Source organism: Crotalus tigris, unplaced genomic scaffold, assembly GCF_016545835.1.
Source record: "Crotalus tigris isolate CLP2741 ecotype Arizona unplaced genomic scaffold, ASM1654583v1 scf7180000024306.450007, whole genome shotgun sequence".
Taxonomy (NCBI): domain Eukaryota; kingdom Metazoa; phylum Chordata; class Lepidosauria; order Squamata; family Viperidae; genus Crotalus; species Crotalus tigris.
In genome coordinates this window covers 229,926-255,117 of record NW_024100478.1, presented here as the reverse complement: position 1 = coordinate 255,117, position 25,192 = coordinate 229,926, and the positions used below count along the sequence as shown (strand labels likewise).

Sequence of the window (25,192 nt, the reverse complement as noted above, 5' to 3'; positions counted from 1 at the left end):
ATTATTATTATTATTATTATTATTATTATTATTCTCAACAATGGATCTGGAAAAGGAGATTTATGACCTGGATTCAAGATTCCAACAATCAGCACCCCCTCCATGGTCATGTGACCAAACTTTGGTTGGTCAACAACATAGCTGCATTTATGGCTTCTTGGAGCATCCTGTGGTCACGTGGCCCCATTTTACGATAGGCAGAAACCACACCCATAGCGAACCACTGGTTCAGTTAATGAGCACCACACAAAGGGTTGTAAAAGACCTTGCGCAGCACTGACAGCAGCCATCTTTGTGATGCCAAGAGCCGAGGTGGTGCAGCAGTTAGAGTGCAGTACTGCAGGCCACTTTAGCTGACTGTGTTCAGCAGGTCAGCGGTTCAAATCTCACCGGCTCAAGGTTGACTCAGCCTTCCATCCTTCCGAGGTAGGTAAAATGAGGACCCAGATTGTTGGGGGCAAAGTATATATATATATATATACATTGCTTACTCGTGTACACCGCTTAGAGAGTGCTTGCACTTAAAGCGGTATATAAGTCTCATAAATAAATAAATAAACCCATTTTACAACTGTTAATGGCATATGATTGTAATGGGCAGGCTTCATTACGGACATATGTTGAGGACTATCTGTACTCACAAAGCTAATCATACTTGCTTAACGACCATTGTCTAAATTATACCTTCATCAGATTGTAACTTGTTGAATGCAGCGTAATTCATAATAATGCAATATTCAGCTGCTGTAAACTCTCCCAGAACAGGGAGTCCTCAACTTACAACAGTTCATTTAGTGATCGTTCGAAGTTACACCAGCACTGGAAAAAGTGACTTACGACCATTTTTTACATTTACAACCATTGCAGCATATCCATGGTCACATGATCAAAATTCAGATTCTTGGCAACTGATTCATATTTAGGATGGTTGCAGTATCCAAGGATCATGTGATCACTTTTTGTGACCTTCTGACAAGCAAAGTCAATGGAGAGGCTAAATTCACTTAACAGCTGTGTTACCAACTTAACAACTGCAGTGATTTGCTTAACAACAGTGGCAAGAGAGGTTGTAAAATGGAGAAAAACTCACATAATCAATATCTCACTTAGCAATGGTAATTTTGAGCTAAATTACGGTCATAAGTCGAGAACTACCTGTACAATTTTTTTTCTAGATCTAGGGTTTCTCCAACAAATGGACAAAGGAGATAACAGTTGCAAAACTCTTGTGAATTACTGAATTTAAATTCTCCTACCTGTAGACCAGGGGTTGGCAACCTTGTCTATTTTATGACTTGTGGACTTCAACTCCCAGAATTCCTGAGGCAGCCATGCTGAGGGGAAAGGGAGAGGTTTCCAAGCTGAGCCATGCTGGCTCAGGAATTCTGGGAGTTGAAGTTCATGAGTCATAAAAGAGCCAAGGTTGCCTACTCCTGCTGTAGACCAAGGACCTACAAAGCTGGCAACTTTAAGACTCGAAGACTTCAACTCCCAGAATTCCTCAGCCAGCCAGTCTTAAAATTGCCAAGTTTAGAGACAGCAACTGGGAGATGGGCCTTTTCTTCCAGCTTCACATACCTCCACTCTGTGGTTTGCTTATGAACGTGTTGTTGGGAAAATCATGTGTTGTTTGATGATGGGAAAGAGTCTCTTACATTGTTAGCCTTCTGATGGGATAGGTTGTCCTCAGTTTATAGACCCGTGGTGGCGAATCTATGGCACGGGTGCCAGAGGCGGCACTCAGAGCCCTCTCTATAGGCACACGCGCCATCGCCCCAGTCCTAGGCCTTCAGCTGGGTTTTATAAAACCTTTTCGCTTTAGGCCTCCACCGCCGTGTGCAAAAAAAAAAAAAGGTTCAATCAGTCAATTTCAACTTCTCGCGGGAAAAAAAAAACTTGCAAAGTTGGAATTGATTGAACTTTGTAGTCCCACCCAGTCTGCCGTTACCACTGCAGCCACGCCCACCCAATTGGCCACACCCACCCAGCACTCGACGATGCATGTGGGTTTTGGGTTGCAGTTTGAGCACTCGGTCTCTAAAAGGTTCGCCATCACTGTTATAGACCATCCATTTCTGAGGCACGTCTTTTCTGACTCTGAAAGAAAGAAGCGTCTTGTCATTTCATAAAGCCAAATAGACAAACAAGTCACTTGCTTTTATGCTTAATCTCTCTCTATATATAGATATTTTTACCTTTCAACCACACTAATTAGGCACTCACTGACTATCGTGTTGTCAACACCTTCACGAATCTCGGCAGACTGTACTTGCTGACTAATTTGGTCTCTGAGCTTCATTGCCAAATAGATTTGTCCCATATGTTGAACTAATTTCTTTACATTGGCACAGCGGCTATACATTTACCTTGGTCTGCATAAAAAACTGAATTTCACCTCTAGAATTTGCTATTTTGTACAAATGACCACTTAGGCATACAAGATGTCAGGATTCAACTACCTCTCCACTCTAGCTCATTTGTGTCACGTTCTTAGAAGTACTTAATTAAAAAGGAATTAAACAAAGGGACGATAAGGACAAGCCGTGAAATCCTTCGCGCACTAATTGCTTTAATACAGTTGCATGTTGCCAATGAATGCCTTCCACAAATTAATGGACATTATTGAGCTGAGGATAGGTTCAGCATGAGACCTGACGAGCGAGAAGAGAAGCAAAGGAGAGAAGCAACCTAGAACTAAGGAGAAACTTCTTGACATTAGAACAATTAACCAGTGGAACAACCTGCCTCCAGAAGTGGTGAATGCTCCAACACTGGAAGTTTTTAAGAAGAGACTGGACAGCCATTTGTCCAAAATGGTATAGGGTTTCCTGTCTGAGCAGGGGGTTGGACTAGATGACATCCAAGGTCCCTTCCAACTTTACTACTACTATACTACTACTACTACTACTACTATTATTATTATTATTATTATTATTATTATTATTAAGGACCATTTAGGGAGGAGTTCAGGCAGAAGATCAAAAATGATGGGATGATCCTGTGCATCACACTGAGAATCTTTTGGTTTCCCCAATCTTTTGTACTTATAGTAGTGAATTGTCTTCTGTGTTTGTTTGTTTGTTTGTTTATGAAAATTTCTATGGCTGCCCAACTCCCTCTCAGTGACTCCCGGCGGCTTACAAGATAAAAAAAATCCAATAGCAAAAAAAATCCAATTAAAAGCAATAACCTGGAACCTTCTGGCAACAACAATCACTTAAGCCAGTGTTTCTCAGCCTTGACAATTTTAAGGCATGTGGACTTCAACTCCCAGAATTCCACAGCCAGCATTGCTGGCTGTGGAATTGTGGAAGTTGAAGTCCACATGCCTTAAAATTGTCAAGGTTGAGAAACACTGACTTAAGCCATTTGACGGGCTCCTTAAGGAGCCCAGTGGCTGTGATGGTTAAGATGCTGGTTTGGAGGTTAGCAAGCCTGTGTTCAAGATCCAAGTGCTGCCGTGGGGCAGGGTGAGCTCCTGTCCTTTGCTCCAGCTCCTGCCGGGGACATGAAAGGTGCCCTCAACTGGGCATCCCGTGGGCACCGGTTAACCCTTTCAACACAGAAGCTCCTCGATGCTTCTGACAAGGGTGTGATGTAGTGGGCTCTATCCCACTCCGGTGTCCCCAGGCCCGTTGGCCAAACCAGGTCTCCAGAGCTTGTGAAAGGGGTGTCAAACTGGGAGCCAATCTTATTTCCAAAGGGATGATTATTTCCACAGGGAAGGAGCCATCACAGAGAGGGCCCTTCTTAATCCCACTAGATCAGTGTTTCCCAAACTTGACAATTTTAAGGCATGTGGACTTCAACTCCCAGAATTCCACAGCCAGCATTGCTGGCTGTGGAATTCTGGGAGTTGAAGTCCACATGCCTTAAAATTGTCAAGTTTGGGAAACACTGCACTAGATCAAGGGGTGGGCAGCTAGGGCATCTTTATGACCTGTGGACTTCAGCTCAAGGAATGCTGGGAGTTGAAGTCCACAGGCAGCAAAGTTGCCAGAGTTGCCCACCTCTTTGCTAGACGGACCTTCTTAGGAGAGGGGACTCCAGCCTCCCTTTTGCAAGTGTTTTCTTTTTCAACAAAGCAAGGGTGAAGCTCACAATCCTGTGGATGGTAAATATGAATGAAAACTACTCATCGTTCTCTTTATGTTCTTTTTTTTTATATTTGCCCTTTAGGTAATGATTCTGATGTTGACCTTGACAGGAGGGAAGATGAGCGAGAAAAACCATCCAAGAGGCAGCGGGTACAAAGGACTGAGAAAAGTCTTTCCTCAAAAGAAACAGACCAGGGCTCAGGAGCTAAGAATCCTATTATAAGTGTGGTTTTGACAGCCCATGAAGCAATTCCAGGTAACCATAACTATTTCTGTCGGGGGAGGGGGGATTTTGCCTCTTTCTTTCTTTCTTTCTTTCTTTCTTTCTTTCTTTCTTTCTTTCTTTCTTTCTTTCTTTCTTTCTTTCCTTTTTTCTTTCTTTTTCTTTCTTTCTCTTTCTTTCTTTCTTTCTTTCTTTCTTTCTTTCTTTCTTTCTTTTTTCTTTCTTTCTTTCCAACTCTGTTATTCTGTTATTCTTAGTTGACAAAATTCTGAACACCAAATGATCAGAGCATGGAAGAAAAGTAGATTATGAAGAAAATGTGGGCTTTATGAACTTATTGAACAAAGGAGATGCAGAGGAATAGAATCAGAGGGATAGAATCAAGATCATGTAAAGTATTAATACCACTTTACAATGCCTTGGTAAGGCCACACTTGGAATACTACACCCAGTTTTGGTCACCACGATGTAAAAAAGATGCTGAGACTCTAGAAAGAGTACAGAGAAGAGCAACAAAGATGATTAGGGGACTGGAGGCTAAAACATATAAGGAACGGTTGCTGGAATTGGGTATGTCTAGTTTGATGATGAGAAGGATGAGGGGGGATATGATAGCAGTGTTCCAATATCTCAGGGGCTGCCACAAAGAAGAGGGAGTCAAGCTATTCTCCGAAGCACCTGAAGGCAGGACAAGAAGCAACGGGTGGAAACTAATCAAGGAGAGAAGCAACCTAGAACTAAGGAGAAACTTCCTGACAGAACCAATGGAACAACCTGCCTCCAGAAGCGGTGAATGCTCCAACACTGGAAGTTTTTAAGAAAAGACTGGACAGGCATTTGTCCGAAATGGTGTAGGGTTTCCTACTTGAGCAGGGGGTTGGACTCAATGACCTCCAAGGTCCCTTCCAACTTTATTATTATTATTATTATTATAATCCAAAAAGAGAATTTGGAGACAGGTCAAAATTTGATGTCGTTCCATTTACAGTAGATCTTTGGTGTTTTTACAATTAATTCAAGGCAGCGAACATATTCAACATGTTTTCCTTCTCCTATTTTATCCACAACAACAACCCCTGTGAGGTGAGTTGGGCTGAGAGAGAGTAAGTGGCCCAAAGTTGCCCAATGTCTTTCATGGCTAATGTGGGATTAGAACTGACAGTCTTCCAGTTTCTAGCCTGATGCTAGATGACACCTTTCTTTCATCTTTCCATAAAGATGGTATAATTAGGCCCTCGCGTTTTATGCAATATGGATGTAATAGAATCTGCATTCCTACTGTTGCGTTTCAGTACGCAACATACCGCTTTTGACCCAAGAGCTGAAAGATTTTGCCAAATCATGGAAAAAACGGGGGTTCGCTTCTTGTCTGCTCATTAGACTTGCAAAGTGGAAAAAAAATTGAAATTATGGATGGCAAACCTAGTTGCCTATAAATCATGAAGAATTCTAGATGGCTGAGCCTTGGAGCTTAACTGTGAGCTGTAAAATAATGGTTTGAGGACCCGAAAGGGTTTTTGTGACCCACATAAGCTTTGAACTTCTACTAATGGGCTCTTGTGCATCCAAGTTAATTGCGCAGAGCATGGGAATTACATGGGTGACCTGGTCTAGGAATGGTCTTAAACCCGTAGCCAGAATTAAAAGGACAGCGTCTCCTGCTACGGAAAATCCTTTCTTTCTGTCTTGTGCAAAATTTGGCCTTTTGACTGCACAAAATAACGTTATTCCAGTACTTGGAATACTCTGGATTTGAATGATAGATATGGATTTTTTTTTAATCAACTGTTACCGGGAGTCCTCGACTTACAACAGTTCGTTTAGTGACCGTTCAAAGTTACAAAGGCACTGAAAAAAGTGGCTTATGACCAGTTTTCACACTTAACGACCGTTGCAGCATCTCCACGGTCACGTGATCAAAATTCAGATGCTTGGCAACTGACACATATTTATAACGGGTCATATGATCACCTTTTGCGACCTTCAAACAAGGAAAGTCACCTCACAACTTTGTTACTAACTTAACAACTGCAGCGATTCACTTAACAGCTGTAGCAAAAATGTCATAAAATGGGGCAAAACTCATTTAACAAATGTTTCACTTAGCAACAGAAGTTTCAGGCTCAGTTGTGGACATACGTTGAGGATTATCTATGTAGACATGGAGTTCTTTTTAATCAACTCTTCTTCCATGGATGCAGTAGAAAGGTTGGTAAATATCATTTCACGTGAATCTAGCTTCTCCATTGACTTTGTTTCATAGATGGTCACAAAATAGGATCATATGATCCCAGGACACTACAACCGTCATAAGTACATGCTAGTTGCCAAGCATCTGAATTTTGATCATGTGACCATGGGGATGCTGCAATGGTCATAAGTGTGAAAAACAACCATAGGACACTTTTTCTAATGCTGTTGTAATCTCAGTCATTAAACAAGCTGTGGTAAACTCCACTGATTTAAGAAATCTGTGCTTTTCAAATCTTTTATTTTTAGAGTGTTAAACAAAAGAAAGAAAGGACCATTCTCCATATTTTGGCCATGCTCTATTGTTAACGCCAAAAAAATATGTGTTATTTCTCTTAATAAGTATGAGTAAAACTAATTGATAGACAATAAAGAAAGTAAAAAATGAGATGGGTTACAGAACGGAAAAAAAAAACACTCATTATTGTTTATCAAACAGCTTCCTATTCTGTTCTAAATGTCAGCTTTCAGCTTTATCTTTTTTTTCCAGGTAGTCTCTTTTTCTCATGTTGTCTTAACTGTTTGCTACTCATTTCTCTTTCCTCTGTTTTTTCACTGTGGCCTTTGTAGATAAGCTCTCACGTTGAAATTAAAATATGAAGCCATATTGTTCACGTTTCAAGATCGTTAATCTACTTCCACACAGAAGTGTTGTTATTCTTCAAAAAAAAAAGTTGTTCATCAATTAAGAAAAATTGTTGGAACTCAGCTAAAACTCAGCAAGGGGGTATTTCAGAATTCGGGTGATAATATCCAGATGGGACACTAGCAAAAAAAGGAATTGGTGAACGAATGGATGAGAAGAAGCCATGTTTAAGTTTGCCATTTCTTACCAGCAGATGTCCTCAAGATTGTCTCTTCCTTCTATCTAGGTTAGATTTGCTTCTAGATTCAGAGTAGGACTTTTTGTAGGGGAGTGTTAGGGATCAAGCCTCAGTTTATATATGGAGAAGTTGGCTGAGCCAGTAGAGAAGTGAAGCTGGCAATTAGTCTGGAATCTTTACATAGGCACAAGAGGACAAGGTCAGAAACGTCCTGATTGTTAGAACAATTAACCGGTGGAACAACTTGCCTCCAGAAGCAACACTGGACGTTTTTAAGAAGAGACTGGACAGCCATTTGTCTGAAGTGGTATAGGGTTTCCTGCCTGAGCAGAGGGTTGGACTAGATGACATCCAAGGTCTCTTCCATCTTCTTCTTCTTCTCCTCCTCCTCCTCCTCCTCCTCCCCCTCCTCCTCCTCCTCCTTCTTCTTCTTCTTCATCTTGTTGTTGTTGTTGTTGTTATTATTATTATCATTATCATTATTATTCCTCTCCTGGAATGCTTATCTAGTCTTGCCCAGGTACAAACTGTCAGGCATTGAGCAATAAAGTAGATAATTTGAACTCTTCACATACTGTATGGGACTGGTTTTTGTGCCTGAAAGGAATTAGCTAAAGAGTGTGTTTGAGGAGACTCATCTGTCGTCTTGAAAGGAAGAAAAAAAAAATGTCACTTAACCTATTGCTCAAAGTGATGTCCAGTTACAAAATAGATGGCTTTTTTTTGTAACTGGTTTTTGATGGCAAAACATTTTCAAATTTCCTCCTTATGGCTCTGACTTGATTGCTGGGAATCTTGGACTGTAATTGAATTTGACACTCTTGAGATTTGTGCGTTCAGATTCTTTTTCTAAAGTCAGCTTTGAGTTTTAGTATGCTTTGTGGTAAGATATACTACTGCAGTAAATAGCTTGAGTTTATTATCAGAAGCTGTTGTGTAGCTTGGCAGCTGAGAATGCTACAAGGGTAACATTCAAAAATTGTTTGGGATGAATAGAGAGGCCACAGTAGTGGTCTAGAGCAGAGGTCCCCAACCTTTTGAGCACCAGGGACCGGTTCCATGGAGAGAGGTTTTTCTGCAGACCGGAGGGGGCGTGGTTTCATGTACTGCCTGGGTGGGGCTTTACTTGTTTGCGTGGACTAGTTTCGGGCATGCCTTGGCCCGGTGCCGGTCCATGGACCAGGGGTTGGGGACCCCTGGTTTACAGGATGGCCTTGAAGGGCAGAAGGAAGCTCCAATACCAAGACAACAATCAGATAAACGAGGCTTGAGGCCAGACCAATAAAATGGCTTGTGAAAATGCCTTATGATCAAAATTCAGATGTTGTGACCATGGGGATGCTGCAACGGTCACAATTGTGAGAACTATTCATAAGCACTGCTGTGATTTCAAATGATCACTAAACAAATCGTTTTAAATTGAGGACTACCCTGCTTTCTGCTTATCCTGTATATAGTATTTTGGAGGTTTTTTTAGGTGAATTGCATTTCTGTTTTTGCTGCAGGTGCCACAAAGATAGTTCCTGTGGAAGCAGCTTCTCCCAAAGATGAGCAGCCCATCAACTCAGAAACCTCTGTACCAGACACATCTCAGCGAAGAGGTTATCAGGAATATGCCATTCAGCAAACTCCTTATGAGCAGCCAATGAAATCAAGCAGGTAATCTCCATTTTACAAATCTAAGCACAGGGTAGCCTTTTGGGCAGAAGCTTAAATTACTGAGAAGGAGCGTTTTTAGAAAGACGCTGGGAGACCCTGTGTTGATGCTAAATAGAGTATAGGCATCCTTTTAAAATTCCAGGAATTTTAATTCATGCTAAGGATGTTTCATCACTTAGGGAAAGCTACAGCTTTCCTGATAGAAGCTAGGTAGCAGTTAGCATGTGAGAAAGCTGTTATTTGGAACATTGCATTGCTGTTTTCCCCTCTTTAACTAATGGCGTATATAAAATGGTACGCTTGTCAGGAGACCCAGTTTTAAGAAACCATTAGCGTGATTGAGGGGAGCCATATGAGGAAGGGGTGGAATGTAGTCTGGAGTCCCAGGAAGGAGGGGCTGCTTCCTAAAGAGCAAAGAGGCAGCGGCAGTTGGAATGTCTGGTAAGCAGGAAGAGGACTAAGACGGCCTTTCCCTAGCGATTCACAGAGTATAGTGATAGTCCCTTTATTCCGGCAAGATTCCGTCTGTAGGGAAACAGCAATAAAGAAACTACTCAGAAGTAACACCCCCCCCCCTGTAGTTCTTGATTTCCTGGGACCTGACATCAATCTTTTTTTTTAAAGTTTTTTATTTGTAATACAATTAAAACAGAAATGGACAAGCGTAACATTCCAGAGTAAGTATTCCAAATAGTTTGTTTCTCGTGGTACAAAAAGATAATGCACCATTCTTAACCTCTATATAAGCCTCATCCTTCTGTGTAATACAATTAAATATACAATTATATGTACAGATGCTAACGTCATTAGCATTGTATTTAATATGATTTGAGTTGAACCTGACAATAGATATAGGCCCCTAGTTTCTTTCCTGTTTTTCAGCCCAAGCCTCCATCACTGCTAGAAAGCATAATTCATAAGCCTCATCCTTCTGTGTAATACAATTAAATATACAATTATATGTACATTTCAATCCTATCATTAACTTGAGATCCGAGCAGTTCTTCTTAATTCATACCAACGGTAAAATTTGTCCCAGATTTCGAAGTATTCGAGTTCTGGGACCGGACATCAATCTTGTCAAAGTAAAGCAAATATCTGCATAACTGTAGATCTATTCCAAACTGCTAGGCAGTGACCACCTTAGCCATCCTTCTGCCTGCTAGGCATTACAAGCTCCGCTGCCTCTTTGCCCTCCTGAGAATCCAGACTATTTGCCCTCTGGGAAGGAGCCCTTCCCTCCTGAGAATCCAGACTACTTTCCACTACAGATGATCTCTGATCATGTAGTCTGCAGGAAGAAGGCAATGAGAAAGCCAAAGGAAAGAAGAAATGCAAAACTGGGTAAAATGTAGTGGGTAAGTCAGCCACAACCAGAGAGCATCAAAATGCCAGTTGGGTAGCTAGAACACTTTTACTTCTCCAAGGAATGATCCTAGGAGCTCTCAATTAGAAGTCTGGCTGAGGATTTAATTAGAATATCACTGTGTATATTCTATCCTTGAATCCACTCCATATTGCCTGAAAACTTATTTCCGTTTTAGCCAGTAGGGAGATTTATTGAAGAAAATATAACCTTGAGTGCTTCGTTGGTGATGAATTGTATTTGAGAAACTTTACTATAAAACACACTCTGAAATTGCCTGTCCATAATGCTAAAGGATGATATTGATGCTAACGTCATTAGCATTGTATTTAATATGATTTGAGTTCAACCTGACAATAGGTATAGGCCCCTAATTTCTTTCCTGTTTTTCAGCCCAAGCCTCCATCACTGCTGGAAAGCATAATTCAGAGTAGGAGACATTGTTTGTAGCTCAAGGTTGAACTGTGGGATCCTTGGCACTCTCTGAGCTTGGTTGTTTTCTTTCAGGTACTTCATTACCAGCTAGGTGACATTCTCAGTGCTAGAAAAGAGTGGAGTTTAAATACAATTCCTTGATTTGTCAATATTGGTGGAAGTGTTCTTGATAATTCCTGGATTAGGCTGTTGTTTACTGTTTGTGTAAGGACCCACCCCACTTTGCATCTTAAGAAGACAGAACTCTTGGAATAATTCTTCCAACAGGAATCCTTTATTAAGAAGAAGTGGTTGCAGGCATGCTAGACAGGACTTGGGGTCCAAGCCCTCCCATTCAAGGTTTTAAGGGGTTCCCCAGTAGTCCCACCCAATCAACCCCCCTTCCAGTGATAGTTTCAGGCATCACAATTCCACCCCTTTGATGCTTTCTTCCGTCTGGATGGAGACTTCAGATAACTACATGAAAGGCAAATACCCTTCTTTGTTATGGTGATGTTCTTTGGTATGCTAACGCTTTGAGGTTACAATAAACACACATTCAGCATTCAGCTCCCTAGAAGTCTACTGAAGGAAGTGAGGGCCATAAAGCCCCTTTGTTCTCCCCCTTCTCTCCCTCTTATGGCAGAATCCAGAGAAGGCAGAATTGGGAGTTTCTATATTTGATAATTAAAGATGAAATATGATTGGATTCTGACAGTTTGATTGCTTTTCTGGGTTGGCAGTTTCTTGATTGGGGTATTGTTTAGACGTCGGTCAAGCTGGAACGTGCTACATTCCACCAGCTGCTGCTTAAACTGTAAGTTTTGGGAGAATCCACCAGGAAAGTAGCAAGGCCCTGATTGGATCTCCATTATATATATAGGGTATTATACTCTATTTAAACCCCATTCCAACTCTGATCGGGTTGCTGGAACGTGCTACATTCCACCAGCTGCTGCTTAAACTGTAAGTTTTGGGAGAATCCACCAGGAAAGTAGCAAGGCCCTGATTGGATCTCCATTATATTTATAGGGTATTATACTCTATTTAAACCCCATTCCAACTCTGATCGGGTTGCTGGAACGTGCTACATTCCACCAGCTGCTGCTTAAACTGTAAGTTTTGGGAGAATCCACCAGGAAAGTAGCAAGGCCCTGATTGGATCTCCATTATATATATAGGGTATTATACTCTATTTAAACCCCATTCCAACTCTGATCGGGTTGCTGGAACGTGCTACATTCCACCAGCTGCTGCTTAAACTGTAAGTTTTGGGAGAATCCACCAGGAAAGTAGCAAGGCCCTGATTGGATCTCCATTATATTTATAGGGTATTATACTCTATTTAAACCCCATTCCAACTCTGATCGGGTTGCTGGAACGTGCTACATTCCACCAGCTGCTGCTTAAACTGTAAGTTTTGGGAGAATCCACCAGGAAAGTAGCAAGGCCCTGATTGGATCTCCATTATATTTATAGGGTATTATACTCTATTTAAACCCCATTCCAACTCTGATCGGGTTGCTGGAACGTGCTACATTCCACCAGCTGCTGCTTAAACTGTAAGTTTTGGGAGAATCCACCAGGAAAGTAGCAAGGCCCTGATTGGATCTCCATTATATATATAGGGTATTATACTCTATTTAAACCCCATTCCAACTCTGATCGGGTTGCTGGAACGTGCTACATTCCACCAGCTGCTGCTTAAACTGTAAGTTTTGGGAGAATCCACCAGGAAAGTAGCAAGGCCCTGATTGGATCTCCATTATATATATAGATCGCTGGTTAAACCCCATTCCATATATATAGGGTATTATACTCTGATCGGGTGCTGGAACGTGCTACATTCCACCAGCTGCTGCTTAAACTGTAAGTTTTGGGAGAATCCACCAGGAAAGTAGCAAGGCCCTGATTGGATCTCCATTATATATATATAGGGTATTATACTCTATTTAAACCCCATTCCAACTCTGATCGGGTTGCTGGAACGTGCTACATTCCACCAGCTGCTGCTTAAACTGTAAGTTTTGGGAGAATCCACCAGGAAAGTAGCAAGGCCCTGAGGATCAAGGCTAACACCAGCTGCTGCTTAAACTGTAAGTTTTGGGAGAATCCACCAGGAAAGTAGCAAGGCCCTGATTGGATCTCCATTATATTTATAGGGTATTATACTCTATTTAAACCCCATTCCAACTCTGATCGGGTTGCTGGAACGTGCTACATTCCACCAGCTGCTGCTTAAACTGTAAGTTTTGGGAGAATCCACCAGGAAAGTAGCAAGGCCCTGATTGGATCTCCATTATATTTATAGGGTATTATACTCTATTTAAACCCCATTCCAACTCTGATCGGGTTGCTGGAACGTGCTACATTCCACCAGCTGCTGCTTAAACTGTAAGTTTTGGGAGAATCCACCAGGAAAGTAGCAAGGCCCTGATTGGATCTCCATTATATATATAGGGTATTATACTCTATTTAAACCCCATTCCAACTCTGATCGGGTTGCTGGAACGTGCTACATTCCACCAGCTGCTGCTTAAACTCGATCGGTTGCTGGAACGTGCTACATTCCACCAGCTGCTGCTTAAACTGTAAGTTTTGGGAGAATCCACCAGGAAAGTAGCAAGGCCCTGATTGGATCTCCATTATATTTATAGGGTATTATACTCTATTTAAACCCCATTCCAACTCTGATCGGGTTGCTGGAACGTGCTACATTCCACCAGCTGCTGCTTAAACTGTAAGTTTTGGGAGAATCCACCAGGAAAGTAGCAAGGCCCTGATTGGATCTCCATTATATTTATAGGGTATTATACTCTATTTAAACCCCATTCCAACTCTGATCGGGTTGCTGGAACGTGCTACATTCCACCAGCTGCTGCTTAAACTGTAAGTTTTGGGAGAATCCACCAGGAAAGTAGCGGCCCGCGCGCCTAACGGCGCGCGAATTATATAACTATATAACTAAAAATCACAAACAGTAGCAGTACATTCAGGGCAAGTGTGTCTGACATCCCCTATATCTAAGATGTCCGGCTTAGTTCAGTGCAACACCTGCTTTGCAGCCGTCCTTCGCAGTACCCTTTTCAAACTTGGAAACTGTCCTATCTGTAAACAAATCACTAGCCTACAAGGACAGATCATTTACCTAGGGTCTGTAATCCGTGCTCTTCGGGCAGAAATTAGGTGTCCAGTTCAGCCCCTCTACTCTAGTAAGCCTCCCTGCTATCAGCCCCCTTTACCACAAAGATCCTGCAGGAAAAGGGCAGTGTGGACAACCGTGGGATCTGGCAGGGTGAGAGCTGTGAACCATAAACACAAAGCTTTCGCTGTGTCCCTGCACAACAGCTACAGTGCTCTTGCTGACCTTAATAGGGACATTAAGGAGACTGGTAAAGGTATTTGTGAAGATAACTCAAATAAGCAGGGGATTGTGGTCCGAGATGAAGAACTAGATTTTGATAGGGAGAAGTGTGAATCAGGTATTGCACATCAGTCATGCAAGAATAGAAAGGCTCCCAAAAAGAGAAGCTACCTTCTGGTAGGTGATTCAATTATAAGGGATGTAAATTTAGGAAAGGACACAGAGGCTTTGAAAGAGGTCAGGTGTCTTCCAGGTGCTACTGCCAGTAGGGACAAGAAGCGTATTTCTAAAATAATCAAGAATGGCAGCAAGGACTGTGATGTGGAGGCTATTGTACATCTTGGCACTAATGATCTGTCCCAAAAAGATGTACTCTCTGTGCAGAATGATTTCCAGAGCTTGGGGAAGGAACTTAGCAGAATAGGCTGTAGGCTTACTTTCTCAGAGGTTTTACCAGTGTATAAGGAGCAAAACGGAAAAGGCCAGCGCATAGCACAATTCAATATGTGGCTAAAGGAATGGTGTAAAGGGGAAGGCTTTGGATATATTAGTCACGATGTCAGTAGCTGGTCCAATCAAAAGATGTACAAAAGAGATGGTTTGCATCCATCAAAAAAAGGGACTGAGTTACTCGGCTATAAATTCACAGATTTTCTGGAGGGAAATTTAAACTAAACAGCGGGGACAGGGAGTTAATTGATACGGAACAACCCTGTCCCCGGCAATTTAAAAACTATAGGGCTATCAGTGCATGTAGCACAGATGTGTGTGTGGACAAGAATACCAACCTTGCTACCAATCAAAATGAAGCCTCTAATAGCGAGTGCCATATAAAGTGCACTAACCAAATAGGTGGTAAGACAATAGGGGAACTCAGGCACCACACAGGTTATGTAGAAAGGAAACACAGGGCCACCCACAAAGGACTCAAATGTTTATACACCAATGCACAAAGTATGAACAGCAAACAGGGTGAACTAGAAATTCAGGTTAATGAGGGCAGATACGATATTGTTGCCATTACGGAAACATGGTGGGATGAAACTCACACATGGAACACACAGCTAGAGGGATTTAAATTATTTAAAAGAAACAGACCAAATAAAAGAGGAGGTGGAGTTGCTCTCTATATAAGAAATAACTACATCTTCACAGAAATAGAGTACAACAATGATAAAAACTGTCTTGAATGCATTTGGGTCAATATAAAAGGGGGGGGAAATGACATTGCCATAGGTGTATACTACAGACCACCCAACCAAACAGAGGAGATAGATGAACTTTTTGCTAGTCAGCTAACTAAGGTATGTAGGAAGCACATCACAATAGTAATGGGGGACTTTAACTACCCTGACATCAACTGGGAGACAAACTCCGCACCAAGTAGAAGATCAAACAGGTTCCTGGCAAACCTAGCAGACAACTTTGTCTCCCAAAAAGTAGAGAATGGAACTAGGGGATTAGCCATTTTGGATCTAATTCTCACTAACAGAGATGAAATGATAGACGGTGTTGGAGCCATAGGAACCCTGGGAGGAAGTGATCATGCAATATTAGAATTCAACATTATAGAAGCACAACCAATAGAACACAGTCAAACTAGAGTCTTGGACTTCAAGAGAGCTAATTTCAATAAACTTAGAGAGGGCTTGGGAAGGATTCCATGGATGAGAATCCTCAAGGGGAAAACAACTCAAGAAGCTTGGGAAATTTTGAAAAATGAGATAATAAAAGCACAGTCTAGCACAATACCAACAAAGAGGAAAAATAACAGCTCTCAAAAGAAACCAGCATGGCTGCATAAAGAACTCTCTGACAAATTGAAAAATAAAAAGGACAAGTATAGAAAGTGGAAAGAGGGGAACATAACTAAGTCAGAATATCAGCAAATAGCCCGAGCCTGCAAAGATGAAGTGAAGAAAGCCAAGGCTCAAAACGAACTGAGGCTTGCGACCAAAGTCAAAAATAACAAAAAAAGCTTCTTTCAACATGTAAAAAACAAGAAAAAAGTGAAGGAAATGATTGGTCCATTAGTGGGTGGAAGTGGCAAGAAGGTGACAAGCAACAGGGAGAAAGCAGAACTATTTAACTCATTTTTTGCATCTGTCTTTACACAAAGGGAAAAAACAGACCAACCTATCAAAAATAGTGCCACAAAAAACAAAACAGAAACACAAGTTAAGATAGGCAAGAAAATCGTTAGTGAGCACCTGTCCAGCCTAGATGAGTTCAAATCGCCAGGACCAGACGGATTACACCCCAGAGTTCTCAAGGAACTGGCAGATGTGATATCGGAGCCACTGAACTATATTTTTCAAAGATCCTGGAACACAGGGGAACTACCAGAGGACTGGAAAAGAGCTGATGTAGTTCCCATCCTCAAAAAAGGAAAAAAAATGGATCCAGGAAATTACAGACCTATCAGCCTGACCTCAATACCTGGGAAGATCCTGGAAAAGATAATCAAACAACGAATCAACGAACACCTAGAGGCAAACAAAGTCATTACTAAAAGCCAACATGGGTTTGTCAAAAATAGATCATGCCAGACAAATCTTATTGCATTCTTTGACCAAGTGACAAAATTAGTGGATCAGAGGAATGCTGTGGACATAATTTACTTGGACTTCAGTAAGGCATTTGATAAAGTAGATCACAACCTACTACTTGACAAGATAGAAAAATGTGGGGTAGACAGAACCACCACCAGATGGATCCGTAGCTGGCTGACCGGCCGTACTCAGCGAGTGGTCCTCAATGGAACTGCATCTATATGGAGGGAAGTGTGTAGTGGGGTGCCCCAGGGCTCTGTTCTGGGCCCAGTACTCTTCAACATCTTCATCAACGATTTGGATGAAGGGATAGATGGGGAACTCATCAAATTTGCAGATGACACCAAGCTGGCAGGAATAGCCAACACTCCAGAAGACAGGCTTCAGATACAGAAGGATCTGGACAGACTTGAACACTGGGCACTAACTAACAAAATGAAATTCAATGGTGAAAAAAGCAAGGTTCTACATTTAGGCAAGAAAAACCAAATGCACAAGTACAGCATAGGTGGCACCATGCTCAATAGTAGTAACTGTGAGAGGGACCTCGGAGTCCTAGTAGACAATCACTTAAATATGAGCCAGCAGTGTGCTGCAGCTGCCAAAAAGGCCAACACAGTGCTAGGCTGCATTAACAGAGGGATAGAATCAAGATCACGTGAAGTATTAATACCACTCTTCAATGCCTTGGTAAGGCCACACTTGGAATACTGCATCCAGTTTTGGTCACCACGATGTAAAAAAGATGTTGAGACTCTAGAAAGAGTACAGAGAAGAGCAACAAAGATGATTAGGGGACTGGAGGCTAAAACATATAAGGAACGGTTGCGAGAATTGGGTATGTCTAGTTTAACGAAGAGAAGGACAAGGGGGGACATGATAGCAGTATTCCAATATCTCAGGGGCTGCCATAAAGAAGAGGGAATTAAGCTATTTTCCAAAGCACCTGAAGGCAGGACAAGAAGCAACGGGTGGAAACTAATCAAGGAGAGAAGCAACCTAGAACTAAGGAGAAACTTCCTGACAGTGAGAACAATTAATCAGTGGAACAGCTTGCCTCCAGAAGCAGTAAATGCTCCAACACTGGAAGTTTTTAAGAAGAGACTGGACAGCCATTTGTCCGAAATGGTGTAGGGTTTCCTGCCCGAGCAGGGAGTTGGACTAGATGACCTCCAAGGTCCCTTCCAACTTTACTACTATTACTATTACTATTAATCCTAGTGTTAATCCCTGCTTATCTAAGAGCCCGGATTGGGCAGTGGTTAAAGTGCAGTATTGCAGGCAAACTCTATCCACAGCCTGGAGATCGATCCTGATGAGGCTCAAAGTTGACTCAGCCTTCCATCCTTCCGAAGTCGATAAAATGAGGGCCCAGATTGTTGGGGGCAAGACGCAAATAATGCTTGCATTGTAAATTGCCCAGAGCAGGGGTAGGCCACGTTGGCTCTTTTATGACTCGTGGACTTCAACTCCCAGAATTCCTGAGCCAGCACAGCTCAGCTTGGAAACCTCTCCCTTTCCCCTCAGCATGGCTGGCTCAGGAATTCTGGGAGTTGAAGTCCACAGGTCTTAAAGTTGCTAAAGTTGGACATCCTTGGTATGGTCCAGGGGTAGGCCACCTTGGCTCTTTTATGACTCCTGGACTTCAACTCCCAGAATTCCTGAGCCAGCCTGGCTCAGCTTGGAAACCTCTCCCTGTCCCCTCAGCATAAGGGAGTAGCACAGCTAAGGAAAAGGGGGAAAAAATGGCAGACTGCATTGTTTGGCGACCCCCGTGAAATGGTCATTCGACCCCAAATGGGGTCCCGACCCACAGGTTGAGAACCACTGGAATAGAGCAACCTTGGCTCTTTTATGACTCCTGGACGTCAACTCCCAGAATTCCTGAGCCAGCATGGCTCAGCTTGGAAACCTCTCCCTTTCCCCTCAGTACGGCCAGCTCAGGAATTCTGGGAGTTGAAGTCCACGAGTCATAAAAGAGCCAAGGTGGCCTAACCCTGGCCTAGAGAGTACTGTGAAACGCTATGGGGCAGTATATAAGCCTAAATTCTATTGCTATTGCTATCTCAATGTTGATTGCTGGCGAGGAGCTCTTGGGAAGCAGTCCTCGGGGCCACCCGGGTCTTTCCGAATGGCTCTTATTCTCATGTCTGCTTTAGCAATTGATGACTTGATTTTCTTCTTCTCCTTAGGTTGGGAGCCACTCAGTTAAAAATTTTCACCTGCGAGTACTGCAACAAGGTGTTCAAATTTAAGCACTCCCTTCAGGCCCACTTGAGGATTCACACCAACGAGAAGCCCTACAAGTGCTCCTTCTGCAACTACGCCAGCGCCATCAAAGCCAACCTGAACGTCCACCTGCGGAAGCACACCGGAGAGAAGTTCTCCTGCGACTACTGCCCCTTCACCTGCCTGAGCAAAGGCCACCTCAAAGTCCACGTGGAGAGAGTCCACAAGAAGATCAAGCAGCACTGCCGCTTCTGCAAGAAAAAGTACTCGGATGTCAAAAACCTGATCAAGCACATCAAGGAGGCCCATGACTTGCAGGACAAGAAGGTGAAGAATGTCTTTGACGAGCTCTGCCTGATGACTCGAGAAGGCAAGAGGCAGCTTCTGTACGACTGTCAGATCTGCGAACGCAAGTTCAAAAACGAATTGGATCGTGACAGGCATATGCTCGTCCACGGGGATGAGAGACCTTTTGCTTGCGAGCTCTGTGGCCATGGAGCCACCAAGTACCAAGCTCTGGAGCTTCATGTCCGCAAGCACCCCTTTGTGTACATTTGCAGTGAGTGCTCAAAGAAATTTGTCAGCTCCATCAGGCTCCGCTCGCATATCAAAGATGCCCACGGGGAATTGTTGGAGACATCTGTTTTTGATCGTTCCATCAATCAGAGCTTTTGTTTGCTGGAACCTGGAGGAGACATCCAGCAGGAAGCCCTTGGGGAGGAACTGTCCCAGACGGCTGCTGAGCTGTCCCTCTTAAACTCCAAGGCACTCTGTATAGTAAAGTCTGTTTCCGCGGGAGAAGTAAACGCCATCGAGGGAAACCACGAAAATCACCCTGCTGAGAGCTTGGGAACATCTCCTGCTCTCCTTTTGGATTTTGAAAGTCCACCAGCAGCAAACACACCAGATCCAATTGGTGAGCCACTAATAGAATTGCTGTCCTTACGCGCTAGCTTGGTCAATGCTTCCGGTAGCTTTTTACAGAAAAACGCTTCGCCCGATTCAGACGGAGAAAAGGCCCCATTGTCAAAAGACCAGCTGCCACTCAACGCTTCAGTGAACGTCCAGTGTGAAGTTGAACAGCTTTTGGGAGATGAAAACTCCAGTCTCAACCAGAAATGCCAAGGTCCAGAGAGCGTTCCTGATCCCGAAGAAGAGAGTCAGACCATTTGTCTTCATCACCAGGTAGTCAACAACGCAACACTTGAAAAGACAGAGTCCTCCAGTTCCCTCCCCCTTCTAGAATCCAGCATAGAAGCTCATCAGAATTCAGAGTCCTGTCCTCAGCCTTCCGAGGATCGAACTGGAGCTGCCGCCTTTATGCAGATTTTGGACAACTTGCAAAAACAACAGATGAGTACAGCCTTGTGTGAGAAGATCAGGAAGGTCTACGGAGACTTGGAATGCGAATACTGTGGTGAGCAGGATGTTGATGGCTTGTTTTCTCTTAGGACCCATGAATAGCAGACGTTTGTTTCCATAGTAATCACCAGAGCAGTAGGTGATTCTGGCCACCCAAGGAAGGAGTGTTGCTATCCTTCTGAAATTAATTATTTTGTAACTGACTTGAAGAAGCAAAATTCAGGATTTGGCTTCTTCTCAAAATGAGATCGTCTGCCCTGTGAGAGGAACCTAGAGAGGGATCTGGGATTTAAAACCTTGAGGCTGTTCCTAGTCCTGTTTAAGTAAATGTTGAGTCTGGAACAAGGGTCAGAAAGCAGGAGCAGGGCACATCAGATTGGTAAAGAAGAAGCAGACCTGGTTGGACAAACAGAGTTAAGGAAAAGCATGGTTGAACTGGGGGGGGGTCCTTGGTACTCTCCGAGCTTGGAATAGAGCAGTGGTTCTCAACCTTTTTAATGCTGTGACCCCCAACCAGTCGTAAGTCGAGGACTACTCAACTGGCGCAGCACCGTTTGCAGAATGGGACTTTTGGCGGGCTCAGCAGGGCAGAGACAGCCTGGACAATTCCTATTGGTTTTGAAAGCCAATAGAATTAGACTCTATTCAAGAGAGTCTATTCTATTGGTTTTCAAAAGCCAATAGAATAAAAGGGAGTAGCACAGCTAAGGAAAAGGGGGAAAAAATGGCAGACTGCATTGTTTGGCGACCCCCGTGAAATGGTCGTTCGACCCCAAATGGGGTCCCGACCCACAGGTTGAGAACCACTGGAATAGAGCAACCTTGGCTCTTTTATGACTCGTGGACTTCAACTCCCAGAATTCCTGAGCCAGCTTGGCTCAGCTTGGAAACCTCTCCCTTTCCCCTCAGCGTGGCTGGCTCAGGAATTCTGGGAGTTGAAGTCCACGAGTCATAAATGAGCCAAGTTGGCCTACCCCTGGAATAGAGGAATAGAGGCAGTCCTAGCAGTTCAACAATTCTATTGGGCTCAGGGCTGGCTGAGGAATTCTGGGAGTTGAAGTCCACAAATCTTAAATTTGTCAAGGGTGGAGACCTGTTTTATGCCTTGCAATAAGATCCTTTGGAGCATATGTGTATAAGCCCCATTGATCTCTTTGCCACTTCTTAGTTTGGCACGGTTTGGGAGTTTGGGACAACCCTGGCCTAAAAGAACACAAAGTGAGAAGAGAGTTAAACATACTGTGAAGGATTAAGCATCTCCCTTTTGTTGGGCTGAGTGGCGGATTTGGTGGGGCAGAATGGGAGAGTCAGCAGATGACTAATGCCTCATTGAGAAAGGATAAGGGCGTTCTACTCTATTCTGCCCTACTAAATCCACCACTGAGCTTCTAGTGTTTGAGCTTCTAGTACTGCCTCTGTACCAGGCAAATCCATGGTTTAAATCCGTTCTTGCCTTCTATGGGCACCCCCAGAATCTGTCATTTTTCCATGAGAAGATATATATAAATAATGAAGAAGAAGAAAGAGAAAAATTTCAAGAGGCTGCCAAGGCCTTCAATCAACCCAAGAATTAAAAGTTGGGCTTTTTTCCTAAAATCTTGAACAACAACCTATTCCAGTGCACTGGCTGTGACAGCTTATCTTTGACTGGCATTAACTGTCAGGTAGAGAACCCAAGCTGTTTTTTGTTTTGATTGAAGAAGGCAATATTTTACCTTGGGGAATTTGTGCTTCTCCTTGTACTAAACAACTGAAAAAAGCTATTTAAGAACTTGAATCTACAGAGCTTCAGTCTTAATATTAAACCTGTGTTCATCCACTAACCCTGGAATCTTGCTGGCCCTGTTCTTAGCAATGCTTGCCTGTTTTCAGCTTCCAACTTGCCACTGAAGATCTGCACTTTCACATTTCCCATCCCCATGTTTTGTGGGATCCTTGGTGCTTTCTGAGTTGGTTCTTTGCTTGCAGATGTCTGCAAGAAAAAGAACCAGGCTGAGAGAGCACCAAGGATCCCACAATTAAACCATGAGCTATAAATATTCCCTTCTGTTGAAACCATGTCTGGTCTCCGTTCTTTAACTGTATGCAGTGAGTCCTGCATACTACTTTATTTGTTCCCCTGTTATATTTAAATCTGAGCCAACTAAACTCCTTGCTTCCTACAGCTGTTATAGCAAAAATGCTTCCCTGGGTAGCCATCTAAGTTCTCCTAATTCACTAATAAGGCTCCCCGATTCAAGTGCTTTCTGAAAATCACATTTCATAACAATTCTACACATTAAGAACAGTTCAATTAGCAGAATACCTTTTAGAAATGTTTCTCATTAGGGACACAATTGGCAGAGGAGTGTCAGTTAATTATGTCCAGATGAGGTTCTGTCTTTCTGGAAATAATTAAATCCATTTCATCAAGTCTTTTCAAATTCATTTACTTGAGAAAAAAAAGTATATTTAAACGGAGTTTTTATGCTTTGCTTCCGAAAGAGCAATCTTAGCCGTTGTGTTCTCACAACATGTTAACTTAGTACAGCTGCTATCCAAACCAAATCTCCTTATCAATACTTCTGGTAGAACAGGGGTCTTCAAACTTGGCCCTTTTATGACTTGTGGATTTCAATTCCCAGAATTCCTCAGCCAGCGTGCCACGCTGGCTGAGGAATTCTGGGAGTTGAAGTCCATAAGTCATCAAAAGGCCAAGTTTCAAGACCCCTGTGGCAGAACATCTCCTTATTTTGGGCAATCCCCCCCTTTTTTTTTTGAGAAACCCTGTTATCCCACAAGAAGGACTAGAGGTGACGTGATAGCTGTCTTCCAATACCTAAGGGGCTGCCACAAAGAAGAATGGGTCAATCTATTCTCCAAAGAACCTGAAGGCAATATAAAAAGCAATGGATGGAAACTAATCAAGGAGAGAACCCAACCTGGAACAAAGGAGAAATGTTATGACAGTGAGAACAATTGACCAGTGGAATGGCTTGCCTCCTGAAATTGTGAGTGCTCCATCACTGGAGGCTTTTAAGAAAAAACTGGACAATGATTTATCTAAACCAGTGGTTCTCAACCTGTGGGTGAGGACCCCATTTGGGATCGAACGACCATTTCACGGGGGTTGCCAAACAACGCAGTCTGCCATTTTTTTTCCCTTTTCCTTAGCTGTGCTACTCCCTTTTATTCTATTGGCTATTCTATTGGCTATTCTATTAGACTCTTGAATAGAGTCTAATTCTATTGGCTTTCAAAAGCCAATAGGAATTGTCTAGGCTATCTCTGCCCTGCTGAGCCCGCCAAAAGTCCCATTCTGCAAACGGTGCTGCACCAGTTGAGTAGTCCTCGACTTACGATCGGTTGGGGTCGCGGCATTAAAAAGGTTGAGAACCACTGATCTAAAAGGATACAGGGATTCCTGCTTGAGCAAAGGATTGGACTAGAACAGTGTTTCTCAACCTTGACAATTTTAAGGCATGTGGACTTCAACTCCCAGAATTCCACAGCCAGCAATGCTAGAAGATCTCTGAGGTTCCTTCCAACTCTATTATTCTGTTATTAAGGGAGGCCTGGCAAGGCTTCACAACCTCACAATCCCCTTTCTTGTTGTCCAAAATTGCAGCAGTATCATGGTTTGGTCACTCTTATCAGTAAGTATTTAGGAAGTAAGTTCTCTGCTGTCAGACCTTAATCATGACCTATTTTTTCAAGCTGCTTCAAATTTACTCCAAATTTTTTGGGAGATGGAGGAAGTAGATATTCCCCCAAGGGTTTGATTCAATAGGATTAGGTATTTTCATGATAGGATTAGACTTCGTTTAACCAACTTAGATTTGTTCGAGGCTAATTTAACCCTGTGTGCGTTAATGGACTGGGCCTGTTGATGCTTTTTGGTGTTCAGCCTTATGGTTGAACTGGGCTAGCTGGCAAAAAAGCCAACACAGTGTTGGGCTGCATTAACAGAGGGATAGAATCAAGATCACGTGAAGTGTTAATACCACTTTACAAGGCCTTGGTAAGGTCACACTTGGAATACTACACCCAGTTTTGGTCATCACGATGTAAAAAAGATGCTGAGACTCTAGTAAGAGTACAGAGAAGAGCAACAAAGATGATTAGGGGACTGGAGGCTAAAGCATATAAGGAACAGCTGCTGGAATTGGGTATATCTAGTTTAATGAAGAGAAGGACGAGGGAGGACATGATAGCAGTGTTCCAATATCTCAGGGGCTGCCATAAAGAAGCTAATAGTCAAGCTATTCTCCAAAGCATGTGAAGGCAGGACAAGAAGCAACGGATGGAAACTAATCAAGGAGAGAAGCAACCTAGGACTAAGGAGAAACTTCCTGACAGTTAGAACAATTAACCAGTGGAACAACCTGCCTCCAGAAGCAGTGAACGCTCCAACACTGGAAGTTTTTAAGAAGAGATTGGACAGCCATTTGTCCGAAATGGTGTAGAGTTTCCTGCCTGAGCAGGGGGTTGGACTCGATGACCTCCAAGGTTCCTTCCAACTTTATTATTATTATTATTATCGATCATCGCACAGTTAGCCAGATGTTCAGACTGGATTTGGCATTTTGTCTACCTATCGAGTCCTTACCCAGGACCTGGGATAGGCAGATGTAGATGTTTGATAGTATTACAGGTATCGTCGCAGGATGGAAGCAGTTCCTAATAAGGCCGCCTTTTGCAATTGACTAATAGCAAATTTGTCAATGCCAATGGTGTTCAAGTGGTGCTCCAGTTGTTTTGGGATTGCGCCCAAGGAGCCTATGACTATTGGTACTACCTTGCTTGCTTTTGCCACAGTCTTTCTATTTCTATTTGTAGGTCTTTGTATTTTGTTATCTTCTCCAGTTCTTTC

The 25,192-nt window shown here is 42.9% G+C and overlaps 1 protein-coding gene across 2 annotated transcripts in view; it reads left to right on the top strand.

Moving 5' to 3' along the window:
• The window catches only part of ZFAT (zinc finger and AT-hook domain containing), a 159,894-nt gene that overhangs the window by 36,614 nt on the left and 98,088 nt on the right, over window positions 1-25,192 (top strand). For both annotated transcript variants that reach the window (XM_039324690.1, XM_039324689.1), the window contains exons 4-6: window positions 4,180-4,353; window positions 8,900-9,053; window positions 18,942-20,395. In XM_039324690.1, the coding sequence (XP_039180624.1) occupies window positions 4,180-4,353; window positions 8,900-9,053; window positions 18,942-20,395 (1,782 nt within the window). The remainder of the gene's footprint in view (window positions 1-4,179; window positions 4,354-8,899; window positions 9,054-18,941; window positions 20,396-25,192) is intronic.